Source organism: Cygnus atratus, chromosome 3, assembly GCF_013377495.2.
Source record: "Cygnus atratus isolate AKBS03 ecotype Queensland, Australia chromosome 3, CAtr_DNAZoo_HiC_assembly, whole genome shotgun sequence".
Lineage (NCBI taxonomy): Eukaryota > Metazoa > Chordata > Aves > Anseriformes > Anatidae > Cygnus > Cygnus atratus.
This window is the reverse complement of record NC_066364.1, coordinates 72483153-72506570: the sequence shown is the minus strand read 5'-3', so window position 1 is coordinate 72506570 and position 23418 is coordinate 72483153. Positions and strand designations below refer to the sequence as shown.

Below are 23418 nucleotides of genomic sequence, written 5' to 3'. Positions count from 1 at the left end.
GAGCAAACAATACAAAGGAGATCAGAACAATGCCAAACTATTATATTAGGATCCAAACTCCATTAAAATCCTGTCTGGCAGAGATGGGCTATTTCTTATTAAAGGCTCCCTCCAGGGAAAGCATAAGACACATTCTCATGCTGGTAGATCAAACTTTAAGCATTCTGGCTTGCATAAGAAACAGTGTGGCCAGCAGGGCTAGGGAAGTGATTGTCCCCCTGTACTCGGCTCTGGTGAGGCTGTACCTCGAGTACTGTGTTCAGTTTTGGGCCCCTCGCTACAAGAAGGACATGGAGGTGCTCGAGCGAGTCCAGAGAAGGGCAACGAAGCTGGTGAGGGGTCTGGAGAACAAGTCTTATGAGGAGCGGCTGAGGGAGCTGGGATTGTTCAGCCTGGAGAAGAGGAGGCTCAGGGGCGACCTTACCACACTCTACAGGTACCTTAAAGGAGGCTGTAGAGAGGTGGGAGTTGGTCTGTTCTCCCACGTGCCTGGTGACAGGACGAGGGGGAATGGGCTAAAGTTGCGCCAGGGGAGATTTAGGTTGGATATTAGGAAGAACCTCTTTACCGAAAGGGTTGTTAGGCATTGGAATGGGCTGCCCAGGGAAGCGGTTCAGTCACCATCCCTGGAGGTCTTTAAGAGACGTTTAGATGTAGAGCTGAGGGATATGGTTTAGTGGAGGACTTGTTAGTGTTAGGTCAGAGGTTGGACTAGGTGACCTTGGAGGTCTCTTCCAACCTAGATGATTCTGTGATTCTGTGATAATGTTTACTATGTTTATAATAATACCTAGCAATACCTGTAATTTACTTCAGTGGTCTAGATGCTGTTCAAAGAGATTTCCGTGTACACGGTGAATGGGAACTCTTGAACAGAATATAGGGGACTTGGCAACCTTTACACTTTCCAGCTCCTTATTGCCTGTTCTTTCCTTTTTGGTATATCTGGCGTGAAGTGTTTTAGAGTTAGTTGAAGAAATGCTAAAACCCCTCCCACAAAGTTTACTTAATAAGCTGGAGACAAATAATATGCAGTACTCCGATTTTTCTTGTTGAATTTAGATCTTAATTAATTATGTTTAAAATGTTGAATGTGAGCTTATATTTTGAGAACAAATACCTTTGGCTGTTTTCTGACTTGTATTTAGTTTATTAGCATTTCAGGTTCTGTTATGCTTTGATTTGGATTTTTTTATTTGTTTGGTTTTCACTATCACAGCATTAACATTATAGGGAAGAGAAAAAAAAGCAAAGCCTTGCCAGTCACAGTACACTGTCAAATCAGGATGCACATCATATCCAGTATAATTTACAAAGCTAAGCCCCTGCCTGTCCTTTTTTCATGACAGTCTTCCCAGTTTTTTTTTTTCTTTCTTTCATTTTAACATAAATGTAGACAAGCTGAAATAGATACTAAGTAAGAAAGCAAGAACCAAAGAAGCCACCATGAATTATTCATAAATTGTCTTCTTTTCTGATGTATTTGGTATTTTCTTTCTTCCCAGAGGATAAAAGATATTAGGAATGGGTATGTGTGCCAACGTTAAGGTACATCAAGCTTGGTATTGTTCAGTATTACAACGGAAAATCCTTCAGTCAGTGAGGTGGAATGTGTGTACACAGATAAATGTGTTTTATATCACGGTGACCTAGAAAACTACGGGATCTTCTTACTAGCTTCTTGAAACCAAACTTTTTTCTTTCATTTTGTGATATGGTGACAAAAGAATGGGAGAATGGGGGCATATTTATTTTCTGTCTTCAGTTTATTTTCTGTTTTCAGAACAAGCAACTAATACCCTTGGGGAGGCAGGAGGGCTCTACAAATGCTTTTTTAATTCAGAAATACATTTTAATTCATAAACACTTGCAAGGGGATTTTTTGTGAACTATGGAACAGTAAAGACCTGTAATTTCTAATGCAAACAGTTAAAAACTGTCTGAATTTAAAAAGCAATTGGACTGTGCACTTAGTCACATGGTCTAAACTTTGGGCAGACCTGTGCAGCGCCAAGAGTTGGACTAGATGATCCTTATGGGTCCCTTCCAACTCGGGATATTCTATGATTCTATGATTCTATGAAATCATATCAGGAGATAAAGAGATAGTTTGAAATATCTTTATTTAGGTTGTTCATGTCTCAGTGGTTAGTGTTAAATTTTCATTTGTTAGTTTTGTAGGAATTTGTATGCATAGATATGTTCAGGTCCAAGGAAATCTGACAAATCATTTGAGGAGTCATGAATGGGAAAACCTAAAGACAGGAATGAACAAAAAAGAATGAGCTCACTCAACACTCAAACTTCTAATTCCAGAGGTGAAGCTGTGGAGGATAGCATATCTACACGAGCTCTATAATGTAACCTTGATTTGAAATTGAAAGTAAGAAGACACATTATTTTTATCATTTGATAGAATATCATATATTATGTTTTCACAAAATTACGGTTTTAAAATCAAGTTAGGGATTACCTTGGGATGGGTTTGCTCAGGGTCTCTCACAGATTTTGCTTGATGGAAATATCAGACCTTCCATCCATGAAACACATTTCCTGAGGGCTGCATATCAGCAATGGGACTCTTTGCTGTACTGAAGATGATGTATTTCATTAGAGGAGATAACTGACAAGATACCAAGCATATTTTGGCAGACAATTTAACATTCAATTTGAACACTTCCTATTGCAGAAGGAGTTCACGGATTCCAATGGTGAAAAGGGGAATAAAAGGAAATCTTAGTGTATGCTCCCCTTCAGTTATTATTGTTCCTTTTACTAAAATAAGTTTAGACAGATAAATATAGGAACCAGCACGATTTTCATCTGAACATAATTGTAAAAAAATTAATTTCAATATATGGATGCGGTAATTAATGCGTAAATGATATCTTTTCTAAATGCCCAAACTTTAGGCCTGAGTAACTGGGCTAAGAGCACTTCCTGATGAAGTTACTGTTAGTTATGGCTATGGTAGTTTCTTTTAAGCATGTCCTTACTGTTATTAAGAAAAATGGATTCCTGAACCTGCCGTACCAGTAAGGATCCGGATGCTGTATTTTTCTCAGATTTGGCTGCTTCGTATAGCCTGCTCCCTGGATAATCAGATAGATATGCTTCAGCTGCTGGTTTCCAGTTGTTGCAATAATGTGCTAACATGCTGGTCCCCTGAAACAGCCTGCTTATTAACTGTGATGCCCAAAATGCCATCTGGAGTCTTATTCAGACATCTATAATTATTCTGTCTACTTGTGTTTGACTGTCTGCTTTGTTCCACTATGTGTGTTCTTTCTTCCTTTTTATTTTTTTCCTTCCTTTTTTAAACTTAGTGTGGAATTATTTCATCTTTTCATACAGTACCATTGACAACTCTTCTATAAATTTCTTTTACGTGGAGGTGAACATACAAACTTTCTAGAAGCAGGTCTAGGGAGCAAACAGCAGAATCTCTCTGGCTCCAAGTTAGAGTGAAATCACATGATAGTCAGCTTGGCAGATAGCAGTAATCACAGAGGATTGAGTTCTCTGCTTCCTGTCTTTGTCCATTTACCTTTGTGCATAGTGGATATAAGATATTTCTGACTCACATGACAGTGAGTTGCAGTCTCAGTGTGAGTGGGAATGACTGTAAGAGGTGCAAGTCAACAAGGACAAGGAAGAGGTTCCCAAAGCAAGCGAGTAGAAAGGGACCTGTGAATAGCCAAATTTGTTTGATCTGTTTGTATCATCACTGTCCTTTCTGTTATGTGAAATCACTCTGTGTCTCTTGCTAAAATCATGAAGAATTCATGAAATTATTTTATTTAGATATTGAATAGATTCTTTAGGAATTTGCTTTGGCTCTTGATTACAGTGGTCATTAGTTGCAACCAAATAAGAAAAATGTGAAACTGAAAACAGGAAAATAGTAAAAAGGAGATAACTGGCATGGCAGTGAATGTGAAAGATATTTATGTGTAATATGAGTTAGCCAGAAAAATTAGTGTGTACATCCCAAGGTGTTCTTGACATGATTATATCTTACCAAAGTATCTCAGTGTAGGACCTTGTAAGAATTGTTTGCACATCAGTTGCTGGCTGCTGCTAACCTAGCAAGCATCCATAGTTTTCTCCGAGCATTGTTTAGCTCATCCTTTTCCTGTCCAGATGTATGTAATTTGAAAATAGCCCTTATTGTGGGATATAAAGGGGATGAGAAAGAGTTAAAGGCTTGGGTATGATTACTGGCATGTGCCAGCCAAAGCCAGAGAAGTGTATATAAAGGATGAGGGGGTTAATAAATGGGCTGGAGATTAATAGTCAGTATTTAATTTCAGCTTCTTGTCCTCAGAGAATTGAATTTGCAATATCAATGCAGCGACTCGTGGACAGTATCCCCATCTAGGGGTAGATCTGAATATTTCAGTTGTCTAAATCCTGGCTAGAGGGGGAAGGGAGGCTTTGGGAAATACCCAGATCCAGTCTGAGATACCACTTGGGAATAGAAACAAGCACATGCGGACAGTGACGCATTTATCGGTAGGATGTGGTGGGGAAAAAGAAGCTGCTGTTTAAAGGATGACTTTGAAAAATCAAGACGAATTCCAGACTTGTTAATATTGCAATGCTGTGGTGCTGTAGTGCAGTCAAAAGTAATGAGCAAGGGCTGAGTCCTGCCTTGCCAGCGTCCAACACGCTCTGCAGAAACAGGGAAAACAAGCCGTTCGCAGCTTGGGCTGTCAGCAAGACAGGAGCAAGAAGGCAGAGGAGCGTGTTTGTAAAAAGCCTGCTGCTTCTCTGCAAAATGCAGACAGGCAGCCACTGCTTTTTAAGTGTCTTTGCTAGGATTAATTTTAATTTTTAGCTGTTGTAGGGACCTCTGATGAGAGGAGATGCAGAACCTGAGCCCTCACCCAGACCAGATAACCTCGCCTCCTTTGGAGAAAGGATTGTACAGATGCAGGCTGAGGTCACGGGCAGGGTGATTTGGGAAAGCTTGCACTGGGGCCAAATAAATTGTGCCTGACGTGGAGAGAGGTTTTTTGCTCTTAGGCCCTTAACTTTCACGACCTGCCTTATTCACATAATTTTTTGTTGTTGTTGATAGTGTTTCTTCTGTCCTTTTATATAAAAATGCTTTATGTGAAAATGCGTCTTTGAATTTGAAAATATATAAATAATAAGGCAGTTAGGAGAAAAGAAAATATTCTGTCATGTTATTGAAGTGACCTTGTTGCATTCCTTTTCACTCCATCCTCTTTTTTTTTTTTTTTTTTCCTGAAATAAAATTATTTGAACAAGATAACCTCTTTGTATCTTTATAGAAAATGCGACTGTGACTTGCTCATCCGGTTGCCCTTGCAGGGCTTGGGGAGAGTGAAAAGGAAAAATAACTGCATGATGTAAGGCTAGATTTAACATCGGCCATTTCAGATGATGAATTTAACAGAATTATGTGCAGCACTTTTTCCCCACCATCATTCTGATCAAGTGATCCCTAGTAGAAGGAATAACCAGATTAGGACTTCAACGTGACTATTTGCATAACTGAGCCTGTATGTGCAACTGGAACGAACAGCCTGGCATTGGCAAAGCTCCAAAGACCCTAAATCAAAAACCAGAGAGAGAAAGAGACAGAGAGGGAGGGATGAATACTGTATTCAAACAGAAGTTATTGGGACAAATATTTGCACAGTTGTGTCACTGTGGGATGCTTATGGTAAAATAATCCTGTTCAGCTCTCCCAGTTTAATAACTTTGCACAAGTAGTGGTGCAGCAAACACTTGACTGATTTTTATTTTTATTTTTTTAAAGATATTATCTCAGTGCAGCACAAAATTCTTAGGCTAATTTGAAATAATAAGCATATTTCCACATTAATGCTAAAAAAAAAAAAAAAAAAAAAGTACTGTCGCCTAGCAATACCAAAGCCCAAGCAAGGCTTCTTTCACCCAACGTGTATTAGTAATAAAACTTCTGAGCTCTGTTTCTCTTTTTATGTGTGCATGTGCTGTGTGGCAACCCATTTATGCATTTTCTGCTGTGCTGGGGTTTACATCATTGTCGTATTAGTCTAAGCAGAATGGAGCAGATTGTTTATTTTGGTTTAGCTCTGCTTCAGGCTGTAACATCAGATGTAGCTCCTAGAGTGACAAATTCCAATTGCAGTGTCACAGATTAAACAAGGGTACAGAGGAGCCCTGCAAGCAGTTTTGTTTCTCATGGGAGGGAAAGGATACTGTGCTTGCTGAAGTTAATATATATGACCCTCAACATGAACAAAATAAAATAAACCTCTCCCGTAACTTTTTTTCTGCTTAAAAATACATTGCCCAGAACTGCTCATGCACATTGTTCTGTCGATTTGTATTTAGTTAGTTAGCTAGTGTTAGTCACCTTTCATAGACTGAATGATACAACTCTGCATTACATTTATGAAATACAGTAGTTTTTAGATTTGCTTGTTTACTTTTTCTACTAAATATTAATATCTCATTCACAGAGTCAAAGTTTGGTTGAGATTGGAGGGGACCTCTGGAGGTCATCTGGTCCAAGCTTCCCTGCTCAAGTGGGGCCACCTAGAGCAGGTTGCCCAGGACCATGTCCATGTGGTTTTTGAAGCTCTCCAAGGTGGGAGACTGCACAACCTCTCTGGGTAGTCTCTACCAGTGTTCTGTTACCCAGACAATAAAAAATGTTTTCTCCTTGTGTTCAGATGGAAGCTCCTGTGCTTCCTTTTGCACCCATTGCCTCTCTTCCTGACACTGGTCACCACTGAAAAGAGCCTGGCTCCATGTCAACATCCTCCGTTCAGGTATTAATTGATAAGATTCCCCCTGAGCCTTCTCTTCTCTAGTCTGAAAAGTCCCAGCTCTCTCAGTCTTTCCTCATGGGAGAGGTGCTGCAGTCCCTTCATCACATTCCAGGCCCTTCACAGGACTCTCTCCAGTATGGCCATGTCTCTCTTTTACTGGGGAGCCCAGAACTGGACACAGCACTCCAGGCATGGCCTCACCCATGCTGAATAAAGGGAAAGGATCATCTCCTTTGACCTGCTAGTGATAATCCTTCTAATGCAGCCCAAGATACCATTAGCTTTCATTGCGGTAAGGACATATTGCTGGCTCACCTGAATTTGAAGGTTTTGGCCTCCTTAAAAGTGTTACAGTAATTTTATTTTCTTTGCCTTATAATTGAGCTGACATTTTTGCTGCAGTTTTCTGATTGTTCTTTGTGACCTCTCTAAGCATCGTGACCCATTATCTGAGAAGCACTCACGAAAGAGTTTGCCACAAAATATTGATCTCCCACTGGTTTCACAGGTGACCAGTTTTACTGTCCTCAGTGTAGCCAGTTCTGACTAATGCAGAACTAAGCAAGATTAAAATGAGGCCTCATCCTTTGAGTACAGATAAGAATCTTGACAAGGTTGCTGAAACTCTTCACCTTTCAAGGTACACAACGAATGTATGCCATGAAATTCACTGCATGTGCAAGATGTTAAGGTCATGTGGTGGCATGTGTGGCTTTTAAAAAGCTGCAACATTTTTTTTTTCCCCTTTGAAAGCATGTATTTAAACCATTATTTAGACCAGTCCCATCATCCAACTATTAGTTAAATTGCAGGTCTTATTTCACCATATAACTTCTCAAATATCAAAGCTCAAAAGTTTCTCGATACTTAATTTAATGTAAAATAAATATGTGAATACTGCTAAGAAGAAAATTGTTGGCAATGTGCAGCGTGTTGTGTTTAGCATAAATGAATCTATATCTATTTCCCTTGTATTCCTAGAAACTGTAGTCTATAAATGCAGAATGAAGGATCAGATTAATAGGAAAAATGTTTCATGGGAGGGTCATCCTCTTTTGTTGAACTAAATTCAACAAAAATTGTCCCCACAGGAACCCAGGGTGACCAAGCTGGTCTTAATTTGGCAACACCTGAGGGCAGAGTAAGAGACATGTCAAAGGAGGAATCTTAAGGGACAGAAAGAGAACAAAGTTGTAGGGAATTAATTTTGGAGGAAAAGGTAATGCTGCAGAGAGTGCTCTGTTTATTTAAACGATGGAAGAACTATCTGCTCAAGGCATTGTATCTGTCAACGGAAGATGCAGGAAAATGTCTTTTAAAAGAAAATAGCTACAAGTACATGAAATAAACAACTAACTAGCCCTATTTTTAGATCTCTGTGGGATGCCTTTGTAAAGTAGAATAGGTAGTTGTACAGATACAGGAAGAGGAGTGAAGACTGAGTGCATCTGGGGGCGTACAAACTAGATTCCTCATGCTTTCTTTATATATATTTAATCGTAGAGTTCATGATTATGTATTTTCAGTCCTCCTCTCTGTTATAAGTAGTTGATGTTTGGAAAATCAGAACGCTTCAGCAGAGGTCAGGGATTTTTTTTTTGCTGTTGTCAGCTGACATGTCAAGGTGTTTTTTTGAGCTGTTGTGTTCACAGAGTGCAGGACACAGATATTTCTGCACTTCTGTCACTTCATGTTTAACTTTAAAAGGAATATGTGAAGCAGAATTGGAAGATATGTAAGCAGCTGACATGTCATGTGCACTTGGAAATGTGTCCTGAATGCTAACAGTGTTGCTTCTAATCCGATAAACTTCACCCCTTGTAACAAGGCTGTCTGTAGTGAGGCCAGCTCTCAAATAAAAGGTCCTTTGCGCATGTACACTGAAACCCTGTGTAGGCACTATTTATAAAACCTGCACTGCTTCAGCACGCAGATGACCACATACAGCATGGTGATTTGAAACAGTAGCAGGCTGCAGATTTCCTGATGCCATAAGACAAGGAAATGTCATCGTCTCACACTTTAATAACGCAGGCTGGGGTTCAAGGGCTGCTCTCTTTCATAACTGTTGTTTAGAAGGTGGCAAACCTGACAAATCATATGAGTGAACAGATCACCATGAGGCTAGATAATATAAGAGAGAATAGGAAACATAATTGATGCATCATATAATTGGGAATGTGTGAACCAGTTTTTATAAGAATTGGCCTGAACCTTCTTTTGGGGATCAGTCATGCTCACAGTTTTTGGCAGTTTCAGGAAGAGATTTGAATTCTTCGTATTCTTGGAGTGCTGAGTATTCTTAGTTTTCCTAGCTGTAACTGTCATCTCAAGGAGTCTATTTGTTTTGTTTCCTTTTTCCCTTTTCCTTCCCAGTCTGCCAGGGGATTATGAAGTTGCCACAAAGGTGGGATGAGGCAGAGTCAGGTTCGGTACCTGTGCAGCTGAAGATGTAACTGCTTGGCATAGTTTGTAGCATAAGCATCTTAAAAACAGCACCATATTGCTCTTTCAGCTTTAACTTGGCTAATGAATTTTTGCTCTCTTGGAATCTGAACTCTAAATCAGGTCAGGCAGAGCATAGCAGTGAGATTGACTGGCCTTACCAGTTCCCAAAACTCTTGAGCAACTCCTTCTTACTCCTACTATTTTTTCCAGTTAGCTAAACTGTAATCCAAACCCTAGATCATATGCAGTAAGTATCATGTGTTGACGGATCTGTCAAAAGGAAATAGAAGGCAGGGGAAAACTTACCCTAGTAAGTGTCTGATAATATTTCTGAAGATTTGTAAATATATTTGTCTTAGTTTTCTTTAGAAATTCCTGGGATACAGTCCAGGTTTCTACCTGTAACCTGTCTTCTCTCCTGAGGCCAGGTTAATTCCTTTTACATACAGAAAGAATATACCAGAAGAGTGAATATCAATAGCCTCAGTGGGAATGGTCTGTGTGTGCTGGGAAAGCTGTAGGTAAATATGAGAAGTCAAAACTATTAATTAGTGTTGACAATTATAGCTGTTATATCCGCACCGAGGAAGCTTCAGAGCTTGCTTGCTGCATCCTCTTTGAGCAAATGCTTGGATCAGGACAAGGAAAGGGTAAGGTCAAAAGTCCATATTTCCTTCCTTCCCCATTTGTCAGTCCACAATAGCTAGCTCAGTGTGAGCTGAGAAGTAAACTGCCTCATGAAAACAAAGAAAAGATGGGCAAAAATGAAGTATTAATGGGGGTTCCCAAGATATATGTCCTTTCATCCATTGTCTTTTTCCGGGAAGTTCTGGGTCATATATGAATACAATATCGCTATTTCATTAAATAAAAATTAGGTCTCCCTGAAGAACAGAGAAAATGGCCACCACATTTTTTTTTCTTCCAATATATCTTCTTTTCAGAAGGCATTCCATGTTAGCATCACAAACAGCTTCCATAGGATTTTCAGAGATGGTATTCTAAAACAATATTGTGAATGCTCTTGCTTCCATTCCTACAGTACTCAGTACATTTAGGAGATAGATATATCTTACACATGCCAATATTTTATTGTCTTTGACTGTACTCTGTGCATCATTTGGGCATCAAGATCTAGAACTGAATCACAAAATCACATAATGGTTTGGGTTGGAAGGGACCTTAAACACCATCCAGTTCCAAACCCCCTGCCATGGGCAGGGACACCTCCCACCAGACCAGGTTTCCCAAAGCTCCATCCAGCCTGGCCTTGAGCACTTACAAGGATGGAGCATCCACAGCTTCTCTGGGCAACCTGTTCTAGTGCCTCACCACCCTCACAGCAGAGGATTTCTTCCTAATATCTAATCTAAACCTACCCTCTTTCAGTTTAAAGCCATTACTCTTTGTTCTATTCCTACACTCCCGGACAAAGAGACCCTCCTCAGCTTTCCTGTAGGCCCCCTTTAGTCACTGGAAGGCCTCTATAAAGTCTCCCTGGACCCTTCTCTTCTCCAGGCTGAACAATCCCAGCTCCCTCAGCCTGTCTTCATAGGAGAGGCGCTCCAGCCCCTTGATCATGGCCCTCCTCTGGACTTGTTCTAATACTTCCATGTCCTTTTTGTGCTGGTGGCCCCAGAGCTGAACACAGTGCTCCTGGTGGGGTCTCGTGAGAGCAGAGCAGAGGGGGGACAATCACTTCCCTCAACCTGCTGTCCATGCTTTTGATGCAGCCTAGGATACAATTGGTTCTGTGGAAATGAAAAGTCATTATTTTGGTGAATGTCAGTCTTTCTAAGTCTTACACAGATTATTAGATCAGATGGATGAATGGGGGAAGATTATTTTTGAGTATTCCTGTAATTCCTTGAAAAAAAACAGGCACTAAGAGGACCAGTCAGCCTCCAAATAAACAATACAAAACTAATGAAAATGTATGCCGAGATTAAACAGGAAAGAGACACATAAAATTATTTGGAGAATTGCCAGAATCTTTTTCAGTAAATCTTTAGAATTTTATGCAAACTGTTCCTGAATATTGTCCCAATTACAAATGGAGAACTGATACTTCCCAAACTTTGTAATATCTTGTCCATTTTTACTACTTAATTTCTTTGTGTTTTTTTTTTTCTTCCTCTCCCCTCCACTCCGCTCCGCTTCACTCCTCCTCTCACTTCCCCTCCCCTCCCCTCCCAGTAAATCACAGTATGAATATTCTTATGCTGGTGATTGTAAAAAATGAAAAAAACAACATAAGAAGAATGACATAAGCCATTGTAAAAAATGAAAAAAACAACATAAGAAGAATGACATAAACAAGCCATTCTCGCTGACAGTAAAATTTACTGGTGGACGTTGCAAACTATTTTCTTCAGACTATTGAAGGAAATTAACTATTTTCCACACTTACGATCTGCCAAGTCAGAGTATGTTCAATGAGATTTGCTAGCCCAAGGCTCATTCTTCTTCCCTTTGAATAGAGGTGCTGATGCAGAAGGTGTTCTCAGGTAACTGCACCTTCACACTTATGCAAAGGTATTTGCCTTGAGGAGGAAAGGATAAAATATTATCTGTAAAATATAATAATATCAAGGAGTTGAAAAAATTGCTTTCTATAAAGAAATCTCTCTATTAAAACAGTAACTTCAGGGTGTTTTTGTTTATAAGATAATAATCATATCTTTGGTTGAGACTGAAGACTCATTTATTGGGAAGCACCCTCAAGTTATTGTTTGGATGAACATTTAAATTGAATATTCATATTTGAAAAGAAAGATGAGAAAAAGCATAAAACATAATGTTAATGTGGTGAAAGATAATTCTCTAGGAGCAAATGCACTTAATTTAGAGCTTCTATCTCCTGCTTCATGTTACATATTTCTTTCCTCTCTCACCTTCCCCCATTCTCTACCTTACCTTGTTTTCAAGTCTTCTTTTCTTCTGTACATGTTAACAAGACACAGTCTCAAAGTTAGTGTATCATGGTTTATTTTCAAAGTTAACTGGGAAGGAATAACTGAAATTTTCACAGTGGAAACATGCTGTATACAACAGTCTTAGTCCCTCCTGGAGTCCAAGGGATCAAAAAGGATTATGCATATGAGAGCATCCCTTAAGATGATATCCAGTATTCTTTTCCTCCTGTGTCTTTACAGGGATTTCAACATTCACAAGAAGGCAAAAAGAGGTCATAATTCTGTTTTGCTTAGAATGTTGGGAAACTTTAATTCTATGTATTTACAGAAAACATAATTTTCACAGGCTGTCTCTAAAGGTTTGGTTTGGGGAATGGAGGTGTGAGCCTAAGAATAAGAAAACAGAATAATTCAGTAAGCTCTGGTATTAAAAGCAGAGTCCCAGAATAAGCTTCTGCCAAAAATCTGTACTATTAAACTCTCCACATGCAAATTGCTGCTGCCTATTGGAGACAGTACATGCTAACTCCTGAACTAAGCCCAGGAACTGTTTGGGACATTGCTATTTTGCAAGCCTAAAGCCATGCCAGGGCCCCCTCCAACAATTTAACATCACAGGAGATTGCATTCCAGTGGCATAAGAACATTTGCTGACACTGTTTATTTTACTAGTATAGATGTAGGGAGTAAGACTAAATAAGGTTTAAATCATTGAAAGAAATTGATGGGATCCTCAGAAACCAGGCAGGGAAATAAGAGGCCCAGTGGGGCACAGAGGCATTCGGAGCATTTCATTTATTCTTCTTTAATTTGTGGAGGATTACGTGGTGCTGCTTGCGTAGGCGGAGTTAGCCCTTCCTTCCTCCTCTTATATACCTTCTTATATACCTCTTATACCTCTGTGATATCCCTTCATTCTCCCGACCTCATCAGTTACCCTGTGTTTCCTTGTTTGTTTTAATTTTATTTTTCTGAAAACCAAATCAGGCTAATTTCTGGCCATATGTGTCTAGTCTGTCAAAGTTGAATGTGTGTATTCACAAAGTCAAGAGCCTGTGAAAGGGAGGCTCTTTGAGCAAAAGGGAGCATGTGGATTGCCTGCAATGTACAGTTTTGCCTTTGCTGTAATCCTGCTGAAATCTGGGGAAGGTGAACGAAGCATCTGCCTCTCTTTGTTAGCAAAAGGTAAGGCTACAAGTTACATAGTTTTTAGGAGGTGGAAAAGATGCAAAAGAGAGTATGGAGGAATCAGTTCACAGTACATTGGTGCTCTGCAGGCCGCAGACTTTCAGAGTTAACATGTAAGGATGCTTCTCTGCCATTCCCACTGTGTTCCTACTGATGATTTTGGTCTTATTTCTGGTGTTCTACTAAGTGCAGTTGCAGTATGTGTTAAAAACCATGGTGAACCTGATGCCAGGGCAGTCCTTGGACTTCCAGGGGCTTGTTGGGAGGAGCAGAGCCAATGCCTGAGCTCTGCAGAACCATGATGCAGAACCATTTGCTCCTGAGCTCTGCAGAACCATGGAAAGCCCTCCATGCTCTGCAGAAAGCAAAGACATTGCACACTTAAAATGTCCTGGTCGTGGGGGTTGTTCTCATAGTCCCACTGCCAACGGGACTCGGGGTTTGGGTTAGGGCAGTATATGAGCTGCCTCTGTGGTTCACATTTGTCATCTTTGGCTTCCTTTACTGAGGTCTTTTCCTTTTCTCCCCAGCAGTGCATTAATAAGGTTTTAAAAGTACAGATGAAGGAAAATAAGCAGGTTCTACTGATCTCCTTTCAAAGCATGACTGATTTACCAGTTATTTGCTGTGCACAGAGCTCTATAGACAACTAGGCTGATAGACTACAGGAAAAGTTTCTTCTGCAGCCTAATCAGTGTCTGTTCTTTGTCTCAACATGGAGTTCAGCCAGGGGGTGTCTGAGCAAGCGGGCACAGCTCTATTTAATGCAGGGCACTAATATAAGTATGCCAGTACATGTAACAGTTCCCTTGCCTGTGTCATCGGGTGGCAGATGCTGTTCCCAGGCACAGTGGTCGCAGATTTTACAGGCAATAATGCGTGTCACTTCCATAGTATGAGAAGAAATTTAACAACAGAGTTAACAGAAGCACTGCTGAAAGGAGCACTTGCCTTCATGTGTGCTAATTGTTAGCGTGCCTGTCCTCCTGTGTTCTGGTTTATTACTCTCTGACTGTTCCTGGGTTCTGGCTGTTTGGCACTGCTTTCCAACAGAAATAAGAAACATGAAAGCACATTTTAGAAGAAAATAACATAAGAAAGGAGAAAGTAGGTCAGATTTCACTTGCCAATGCCCCTTTAAGTTAACAGCTGTGGGTCAGAATACATTTTTATATGGAAGCACAGCCAGAAAATCTAAGCTCGTGCAGTGATGTCTCATGCTGTTTGTAACCTTCACTTTACAACCTTTGATGTGTTGTGTGGCAAGTGATCAAAGACACAAAACCAGAATATTTTTGTTGTTTTAATGGATTTAATATGTTAGCTTTTTGAGAATACCATATTTATATATTCTGTTTTGTTTAATTGACACAGTCTGTGTAAATATTTATTTTTCATCAACCAGGAGGGGAAAAACAGGGATGTATATTTTCGCGTTCCTAAAACTCTATGAAAGATGGGTTCTTCTCTGTGGTATTCTTTATCATTCATTCTTTTCTCTTGTGAGGTCATGATACCCATTTCAAATACCTAGCCCTTGTCTTAAGTATTTAGGAGTCTGCATTGTTACTTACAGGTTGCTCTCTGCAGTTGCAGGGTCAGTCTGTATATAGCATACATACTGTGGTCAGTCTATAATAGCATATTTCTCATTAAAAGACAGAATTGGTTGTTGTTTTTTCCTCCAAATTGCCTCTGTTCTAAAACAGAAATCACTGTGGTAATTTTCTATATTTTCTTTATTTATATTTTATATAAATAATAGCATGTTTCTAATAGAATTTAATGATCTACTGTAACTGGAAATACTTGGAAGTATTTTTCATGGTAAGAAAACCATGCACGTAAAGCATGATAAACAGGAAGTAATTCTTGCAATAATCTTAAATAGGACAGTGGACTCTATGCCATAGAAAGGAAAACCAGATGTGGCACCAGCTTTGTATGAATTAGAAGACTATACTCTTCCTACACACATGATGGATGAATGAAGTGGCTTCTTTAGGCATTGTAATTTTGGTCTCTTACAGGGGTAGAGACAAAACTGATTGAGTGCTACTCAGGGATAGTATTTCTGTTTAATTACTTCGATTGTTTATGAAGTATGAGAGTGCCTGTAATGTCTACGTAGCCTAAGTTTGCATTTCCCATAATTTCACTTTTTACACATTTTATTCAGTGATTCATCTTTTCTTGAATGGTGCTTATCGATCTGACCTGTAAGTTAACAAAGATTCATTTTGGAATAGCAAAGAGATCCATTTATAAATGAAAATGATTTCATGGTACTTATAGAGAAAGCTTTTTGAAGTACAGGAAGATTGCCAACATGAAAAAATGTATTAGAAATGCACAAGTGTGTTATGATAAATATAGCACTCAAAGGTGGGGTTAAAGGCTGTGATATAGCTGTGTGCATTCAGATTTATTTGCTGCACAGAAATGAATCCCAAATGGCTATTTTTGCTTCACTGACTGCAATCCCAACAAGGCAGTCTTATAGACATCTGCTAAGGTTTTTGATTATTATTTGGTTAAGATTTTGAGATTGAGGTGAGAAAAATCAACTGTCACCTAGAAATGACCTCGAGGGGGTTTCACAGATTTGTCCGACATGTTTCTCACAGATTTATACAGGCTTAGCTATAGTTCTCGCTCCAAAGTGCTTCAGACTGCGGCTACTCACATTTTCTGAAAAATAATGGACTGATGTATGTGGTATGCTGTTTAACCTTTAGTCATTCAAGTTTTTTTTCAAAATCTGAAGGGTAAAGCCTAAGAGAGGGACAAATGCCTACCAAGTTGTTCTTAGGTAGGCATTGAAAGATATGTCAGTTAATCCACTGTCATATAATGCAAATAATTCCTGATACTAAGTAGCCCCTCATGTTCAGAGCCACTGGACTCACTCTCAGTACATTAATAACAGTCATGAGATTTGGGGATATACTGGAACAATTTATTTCCCAGTGGGATTCTTATCTAAACAAGATCAAGTCTTCATATCTTTATTTAGCCAGTGCACTGTTGTAGTGTATCTGAGAATTATCTGTGCTTTTCTGCTTCTCAGTTAGGAGAAAGAGGAAAGAGCATGCAGACCAGACAGCGTTTCCATCCGTGCTGTTGTTGTGCCACGGTTATCCGACAGTAATAACACGAAGCAGAAACATTTAGGTTCTCTTTTCTTTTTCATTTAAGTAAATTCATGCTGATAAAATTCTGATGAAAAGGAATCAGAGCACAGGAGCAAGTGACTTATTATGGAAATTTTCTGTGATGCATTGTAATGGTGGATTTTCAATTTTTAAAAGTGGTTACATTCCTAATTGGCGAACAAAAAAGACCAATTTATCCCTTGCTGTGAGAAACATTTTTCTTATATATTATTCTCATGAAGCCTCTAATTCAGCCAAACACATTATGTAAATGGAACCTATGAAATACCTTTTAAAATATACATCAGATTTACATTACCAGACTGTTATGTTAGATGGAGCAAGGGCCCTTGTTACACTATCTAGCAAATTTTTTTACTTTCATAATATTCCTTTCTAAAATACATTGTGTTTGGTTCAAGCAAGGCTTCTATTAATAACTCTTGGGGTTATCCTAAATGAGTATTTACTAGCTCCACCCAAGCGTTATGAATATAATCTCTACATTTTGGTCTTTACTGATCTCAGGAACAAAATTTTATATCTCTTTTAAACTAAAAGTGCTTTCTTTTGAAATAAATTTTGCAAATGTTGGAATGTAGTGACTGTTCTAATGCCAAATTAATTTGGATAAATCTGCATTGCATACAGATTACATTTCTGAAAGCCTTATGACACAGATACCATGGGCTGCAAAATTAACAGATTTAGTTGTGAAAGGTTGCGTTTCATGATACAGGCAGAACTCAGACTTATATGCAGTTAATATGCATTGCTTGCTAGTCTGATAGTGTTCAAATATAGCACAATTTAACGTTAGTGTTTTTCCTAAAGATACAGTTTAAATGTGTACGTATATGGCTGTGCTCCTTGTGGAGAATATGGTTTGATTTCAAACAACTGTAATACATTAAGAAGCAAAATTGATATCACAAAATAATTTATGTTAGTAACTAATAGTGGTAGCTCATTTGCATAATGGAGTGCTATTAGTCTTGGTTTCCTACAAGTTTAGGTGGAAGTGTTAATAACACCATTTTCATTTCTGGCCTGTTTTTTCAACAATACTCAACCACTGAATTGCTCCTCACACAAAAGTTATACTTTGTCTTCAAAACGAAGGTCAGAGAAGTACAACTTTAGATCCAAGGAGCTTCCAGTGAAGCTAAAAAGATACTCAGATAGCACAGAAATAAAAACGAACAATTAACCCTAAAGGAGAGAGATCCTTTAAAGCTATAAGCAAGTTTGATTGGTTTTGGAAGAAATCTTTGGGTTGTTTTTCTTAATATTACATTGACTGGTGAGCCATGGGGACTTCTGCACAGTAAGGACAAAATAACTGCTCCTCCAGCTCTTTCTTTAATGATTTTGGGACCATTCAGAGCTAAAAGATATATATCAACTTCTCATTTTGCCTTACAGCTGTCTTTAAAATTATTATTTGTTACATTCAGAACAGCAAGTGGGCAACTAATAAGGATTAGTAATGGGGAGGTTTTATTTAATTCAGTTTTTAAGCTTCTTTATTCAACAAAATCCTTAAAACATAGAGATTATATTTTTAGAGATACCAACACACACTGCCATGAATTCTATACTATGTGCAACTCTAAAGCATATTTTCATGGAAGATTAAATGCGTATATACAGTATCTGAAATTATTATTGATTACATTTTGTGGTTGTATTCCCACATTGAGGGCTTGGTGATTTAGTGTTTCAGTGGTTTTTCAAAGCATCGTCTAGCAGGATTTACAGAAGCTATAACAGTATTGCTAACTCTAATGATTTTATCACAAGTTCTGCTGAATTTGATGTATTTTAATACCTGACTCCCAGAGTGTGGTGAATATGTGAGAATTCCAGATTTTATATTTCTATATAATTCTCTTTCCTCCTAGCTGCTGAAAAAAATTTATCATTTAACCCATTTTTACCCATGTTTGCCCTCAGGAAAAAAAAAAAAAAAAAAAAAAAGAGTATATTATTTCAGCATTTGGTTGGGAATCTCACCGATCTTTTCAGCTTAATGCATCTCGCTTTCTATTTTTCCATCTTTGATACTTGAGGTTGGTAGTACTCCTCAAGGAAAGGATAGGCAAACGGTATAGTACAGCACAGAGCACATGACTTTATCAAAGAGGTCATAGTCATTACTTTCACAGAATCATAGAATCACAGAAGGGTTTGGGTTGGAAGGGACCTTGAAGACCATCCAGTTCCAACCCCCCTGCCATGGGCAGGCACACCTCCCACTAGATCAGGTTCCCCAAAGCCTCATCTAGCCTAGCCTTCCAACTTTGGAATTGACAGTTAAAGTATGTCTATCCACAGTTAGCTGAAGTTAACATATAGCAAACAATAGGCTTATCACTATTTTCCATATGTAGTGTTTACTATATTGCTCACTATATACTCATTCTGAGAAGGATTTTGTGAGCCACTGCCCCTCCTTGCTGAGGCCACTTCTGGGGGTTTCAGGGTACAGGCCAGCTCAGGAGTAAAACTGTTTTTCCTCACTTGTCCCAAGTGTTCTTCTTCTGCATTTCCGCAAGCAGTATCCCGTCAAGCTTGGGATACCCGTATTTAGTTGTTTCCGTGTAGGCATCTGCATGTGTGGTGGGTGTTTGCTCCCATTATCATCAGTGGATTTTTCATCAGACAACAGAGCCAAGTGGGTGATTCAGCTCAGCCCAAAGCAGATAGCTGGAGGCTGATCAGCTCCAGGCTCCACTGAGTGCATTTACTATAGTGGGAATTTCTCACTTAGCGAGTAGATAGATACTTATATATAGCACTGAAGCTTAGACATCTTGTTCACAATTGAATCCCATACCTCTCTCCAGAAGCTGAATTATTTTACTAATTTTCACAAAGGGAGTGCTCTCTCTGTACAGTTCCAGTGGCTGGTTTGAGAGGCTGAAGGCACAGGGTGATCTTCACAAAGTCCGGTTTACCTTTCCTAGCTGGTCACATTTCTATCTAATCCCACCTAGCTTCTGTTTGATGTTTTACCATATATGATCTTACCTCACCTCATACAAAGGATTTCTGTTCCTAACATATTTTCCTTGGTCTAGGTTCCAGTTTTCAGTACAGTAAACAGTTTCAGTTTCAAGTTTCAGTAAAAACTTGTCTCCTGTACCTTACAACTGTTTCATGTTAGAAACCATCTCTTTTTAAAAGTGCTGCAGTATGCCAGGCTAAATTCTGGCTTTATGTAGACACTAGTCTTGTCTACTACTAAGGAAAAATTATTACAAAATTCAAAGTTTGATATGAGGATTTTTGTGGAGTCTGGTCCACAGTATACATGGTAAAGTACTCATTCATCATTTTCACTGTTTTGTTTTTAACAGGAGTCCTGTGCTTGTGTTCCAGTGCATGCATCGCCATGTCATTTGCCTAGACTGTTTCCATTTGTACTGTGTGACTATGCTGAATGACCGTCAGTTCATCCATGACCTGGAGCTTGGTTACTCCCTCCCTTGTGTAGGTATGTCTTAGTGGGTTTTCTTTTCCAAAAGGAAATGTGATTTTGATTTCTTTTTTTTAATTGCCAATTAATTTTGAGTATACCTATGGAGTTACACTCTTTCCAAAGGAATTGTTTCATTTTGTGAAGGAAATATTTGAATATTGAAGTGATTCTTGCTGAGCGTGTGAACTGGAATATTAACTGGATTCCAAAGGGCATTTCTTTCAAAATCAAATGCAGATTTTTATTTTTTTTTATACTAGAGTTTTATAATTGTGAAGTGCTAACAGAGGATAGCATTACACTACTGGTTTAAAAAAAAAATCCTTGACCTGCACATCTCCACTTTTGAGTGAAATAAGATGTTAACTTTCTTGGCCTGTCTTCAAGAGCTAATAAAAAAAGGCTGCAATAGGAATTTCAAATAGCCTTCCTGTTGATGAAGTTATTGCTACTAATTGTCACTGCATTTAAAGAGATGTAGATCACCCTGAAAAGGTGGTAGATAATCTGTTTTAACTGAATAGGAAACAATGTTTGGCATAAGTAAAACAAAGACAATGAAGCTGGAAGATATGTTTTGAGAATTGATTCCATTACACTGGTTCATGGACTGCAAAACTCAAAAATTTTACTTTGAAGAAGTATATTAGAATCTGTTTTTCCTGTTGCTGTATTTTCTTACATACATATATATTTGCAACAAGTTCTGTGTACTGCTATGAGAATCATTTTCCAACATACTAGAAGCTGCATAGATGATAACTTTGCCTGAATGCCTGAATAGCTGACAGGTAACTTTCAAATCACTACATGTGAGAAAAATTGTCAGTATTTCTTAAGAGTGGCATTTATTCATAGTGAGAACATGCCTTAAGGATATTGTAAGTATACTAATAAGAACCATTAAAATTATTTATTATTAATAACTTCAGGAGTGATCTATCAGTGGTCATCAAATCACATTTCACTAGTATTACTGTTTATGTGCTGTTTACTCACCAGATCTCATTTTACTTCCCTCCCTCCTCAAATGCAGCTTGCTCTGCTACTGCATGTACACACTGATGTACTAAACAACATTCTTTTTAGTATTGCGTAAGAAAACTTGTAATGGAGAACCTAACAGGAACTTTCTACCCAGTGCTCTTTCCTTCACCATTACTGTAGCATCACGTGGTCAATCTGCACTAGATCTGTACTATAGATAGGGTTCAGCTGTCAATCTAGTCTCAGATGTGTTATACTTTGTATTAAAATAGCTGAACATGGAAATGCTAAAGTATTGCTAATTTTCACATTTCAGAACTCCCCAAATGAAAAAGCTGTTTTCCAAATAATATAATAAAGTAGTTGTCATAGTGGTAGTTGTGGTAGTAGTTGTAGTAGTAGTAAGAATAAGAATAACGCAAGTGCTATAAATTTTGTCTCCATTCGCCAGCTAGTATTAATATTACTTTCAAAATTGCCTGATGAGGTGCTGTCCTTTGCCAGTGAGATGTGCTCCAGTGCAGTGTAGTATAGAGATTCTTGAGTCAGAGGAGAATTGTAATTCTGAAGGAAAAGAAATATAGTTGTGCCAATACAGCATGTAGGACAGGCTTTTTGACACAGCTGGTAAACTGATGTGGACTGTCCAGGCAAATACTACTTCAGGACCTATGCTACCATCGCTGCACAGTGCTTTTGGTGCTGTCCAGGCATACCTCTTTGCACCAGAGCCAGCCTGCTGATCTCTAAGAGGCATTGACATAATGTTGTGCTGACATGTTTTGTGTTACAGAGGTTCTCAGTCACAATCTCTAAGCACTCAGCAGTTTTAAATATTATTCCATCTAAACCTAAAATTGATTGCTACCTCTGTCAGTTCTCTTTGTTGTGTTATCAGTTCTGTGTCAGTAAAAGCATTTCTAAGCATTATTTTTACAGACTGCATTGTAGCCTGAAGAGTCTGATCGGTGCTGTTGTAACTTCACTGCTTCCTTTCTGTAGCTACCTTTAACCCAACTTTCTGGTGTACGAGAGGTTTGGTTGTTTGTAGAATTTGGTTTTATTTGAGTTAGGAACTGATGAAAAAGTTACCTTTTGTCATTTGAGAAGGACAGGAGGCTGAGTTCCACACCTGTGAAGAAGAAAGCTTGAGCTGCTAGTCCCTGTGCTCTTACTGTTCCACTACAAATCAGTTTAGCCTCCTTCATAGCCATGGATTCAGCAGCTTTCATCACCAATTAATTCAATTAAGAAACATTCAGAACAGTATCATGTGATTTGCTTTTCTACCTATCATGGCACTCCTACTGAATAGTATAAGATTGCATTTTTGCAATCTACAGTTCATAATCTTTGTTTTTGTAACTGCAATTTGCAGTTTGTATTTACATGTGAGGAAGATAAAGCAGTGTTTGACACAGCCTGCTCTAATTACCTCAGTGAAGCCTAAAATTATTTCCTCTTGATAGGAATGAATACCATGGGACATTGCCAAGAAATTACTTTTCTTTCTTATTGTGGCAATGTTGGTTTAATACAGGTTATCTCTAACAGTGCTTGACTCAAAGCGAAATATATTTGATCTGAGCTTTATTGAAAGGTTGGATCGTGATTTAAGCCTGCTTGTAAAAGGAATACAAAACAAAGTCGTGTTTACTGTAATGAGCTTTATGTTGTAGTAGGCGACCAGGTGACACAGACCAATCAAGATCTTAGTCTGTATTAATTCATATATTTTTAAACATTACAAACTAATGCTGGAGTGGTATTCATGGTGTCTTGAACAGAAAATACTAGTATTCTGGGTTTGTATGTTGTAAAAGTGATTTCAGTTTTCTGTTTTCATATAATAGTTAATTTACTTAAAATCTAGCCCATTTTTTCAAGGCATATGTGCACACATTGCCCTAGAACTATAGAAAGTTTAGTTTTGTAATTAAGCCTATTTAAATTTTTTGCACTTCCAATTAGTTGTGTTCATTCTAGTGTTTTTGAAAAATAGAGATAACATAATGAACATAGCCTGCAGTTTCCATTAACATTTGACTCACTGTTCCAAATTTTTATCAAGGGAATGTACCAACGTAGTAAGATTTTTATATCTTTTATTGGATCAATCTAGAGGTGAAAGCACCATACACACACCAGAATAAAAATAAACAACAGCTGCTACAGCAAAGGGTCACTATGACAGACAAGATCAGTGTTATCACATATGTATGATAACTTGAGCTGAAAACGATCTAGGGATTGCACATAAATAGTTCTTCTCAAGTACGTTTAATATCTTGCTTCCTGGCACATATATGCCAGAAGGTGCATTTTGTAATTGCGTTCAGGTATTCTGTGGGGTTCTATCCTTGCTTCTCTCTCTTTTTTTTTTTTTCTCTTATTCACCCTAATTTTGTAGAAGATAGTATGTGTTCAGAAGGCTATCCCATCTGATGAGC

At 38.4% G+C, this 23418-nt stretch overlaps 1 protein-coding gene across 1 annotated transcript in view; it reads left to right on the top strand.

Moving 5' to 3' along the window:
- The window catches only part of PRKN (parkin RBR E3 ubiquitin protein ligase), a 758163-nt gene that overhangs the window by 450369 nt on the left and 284376 nt on the right, over positions 1-23418 (top strand). The window contains exon 7 of the mRNA XM_050709867.1: positions 19860-19996. Within this exon, the coding sequence (XP_050565824.1) occupies positions 19860-19996 (137 nt within the window). The remainder of the gene's footprint in view (positions 1-19859; positions 19997-23418) is intronic.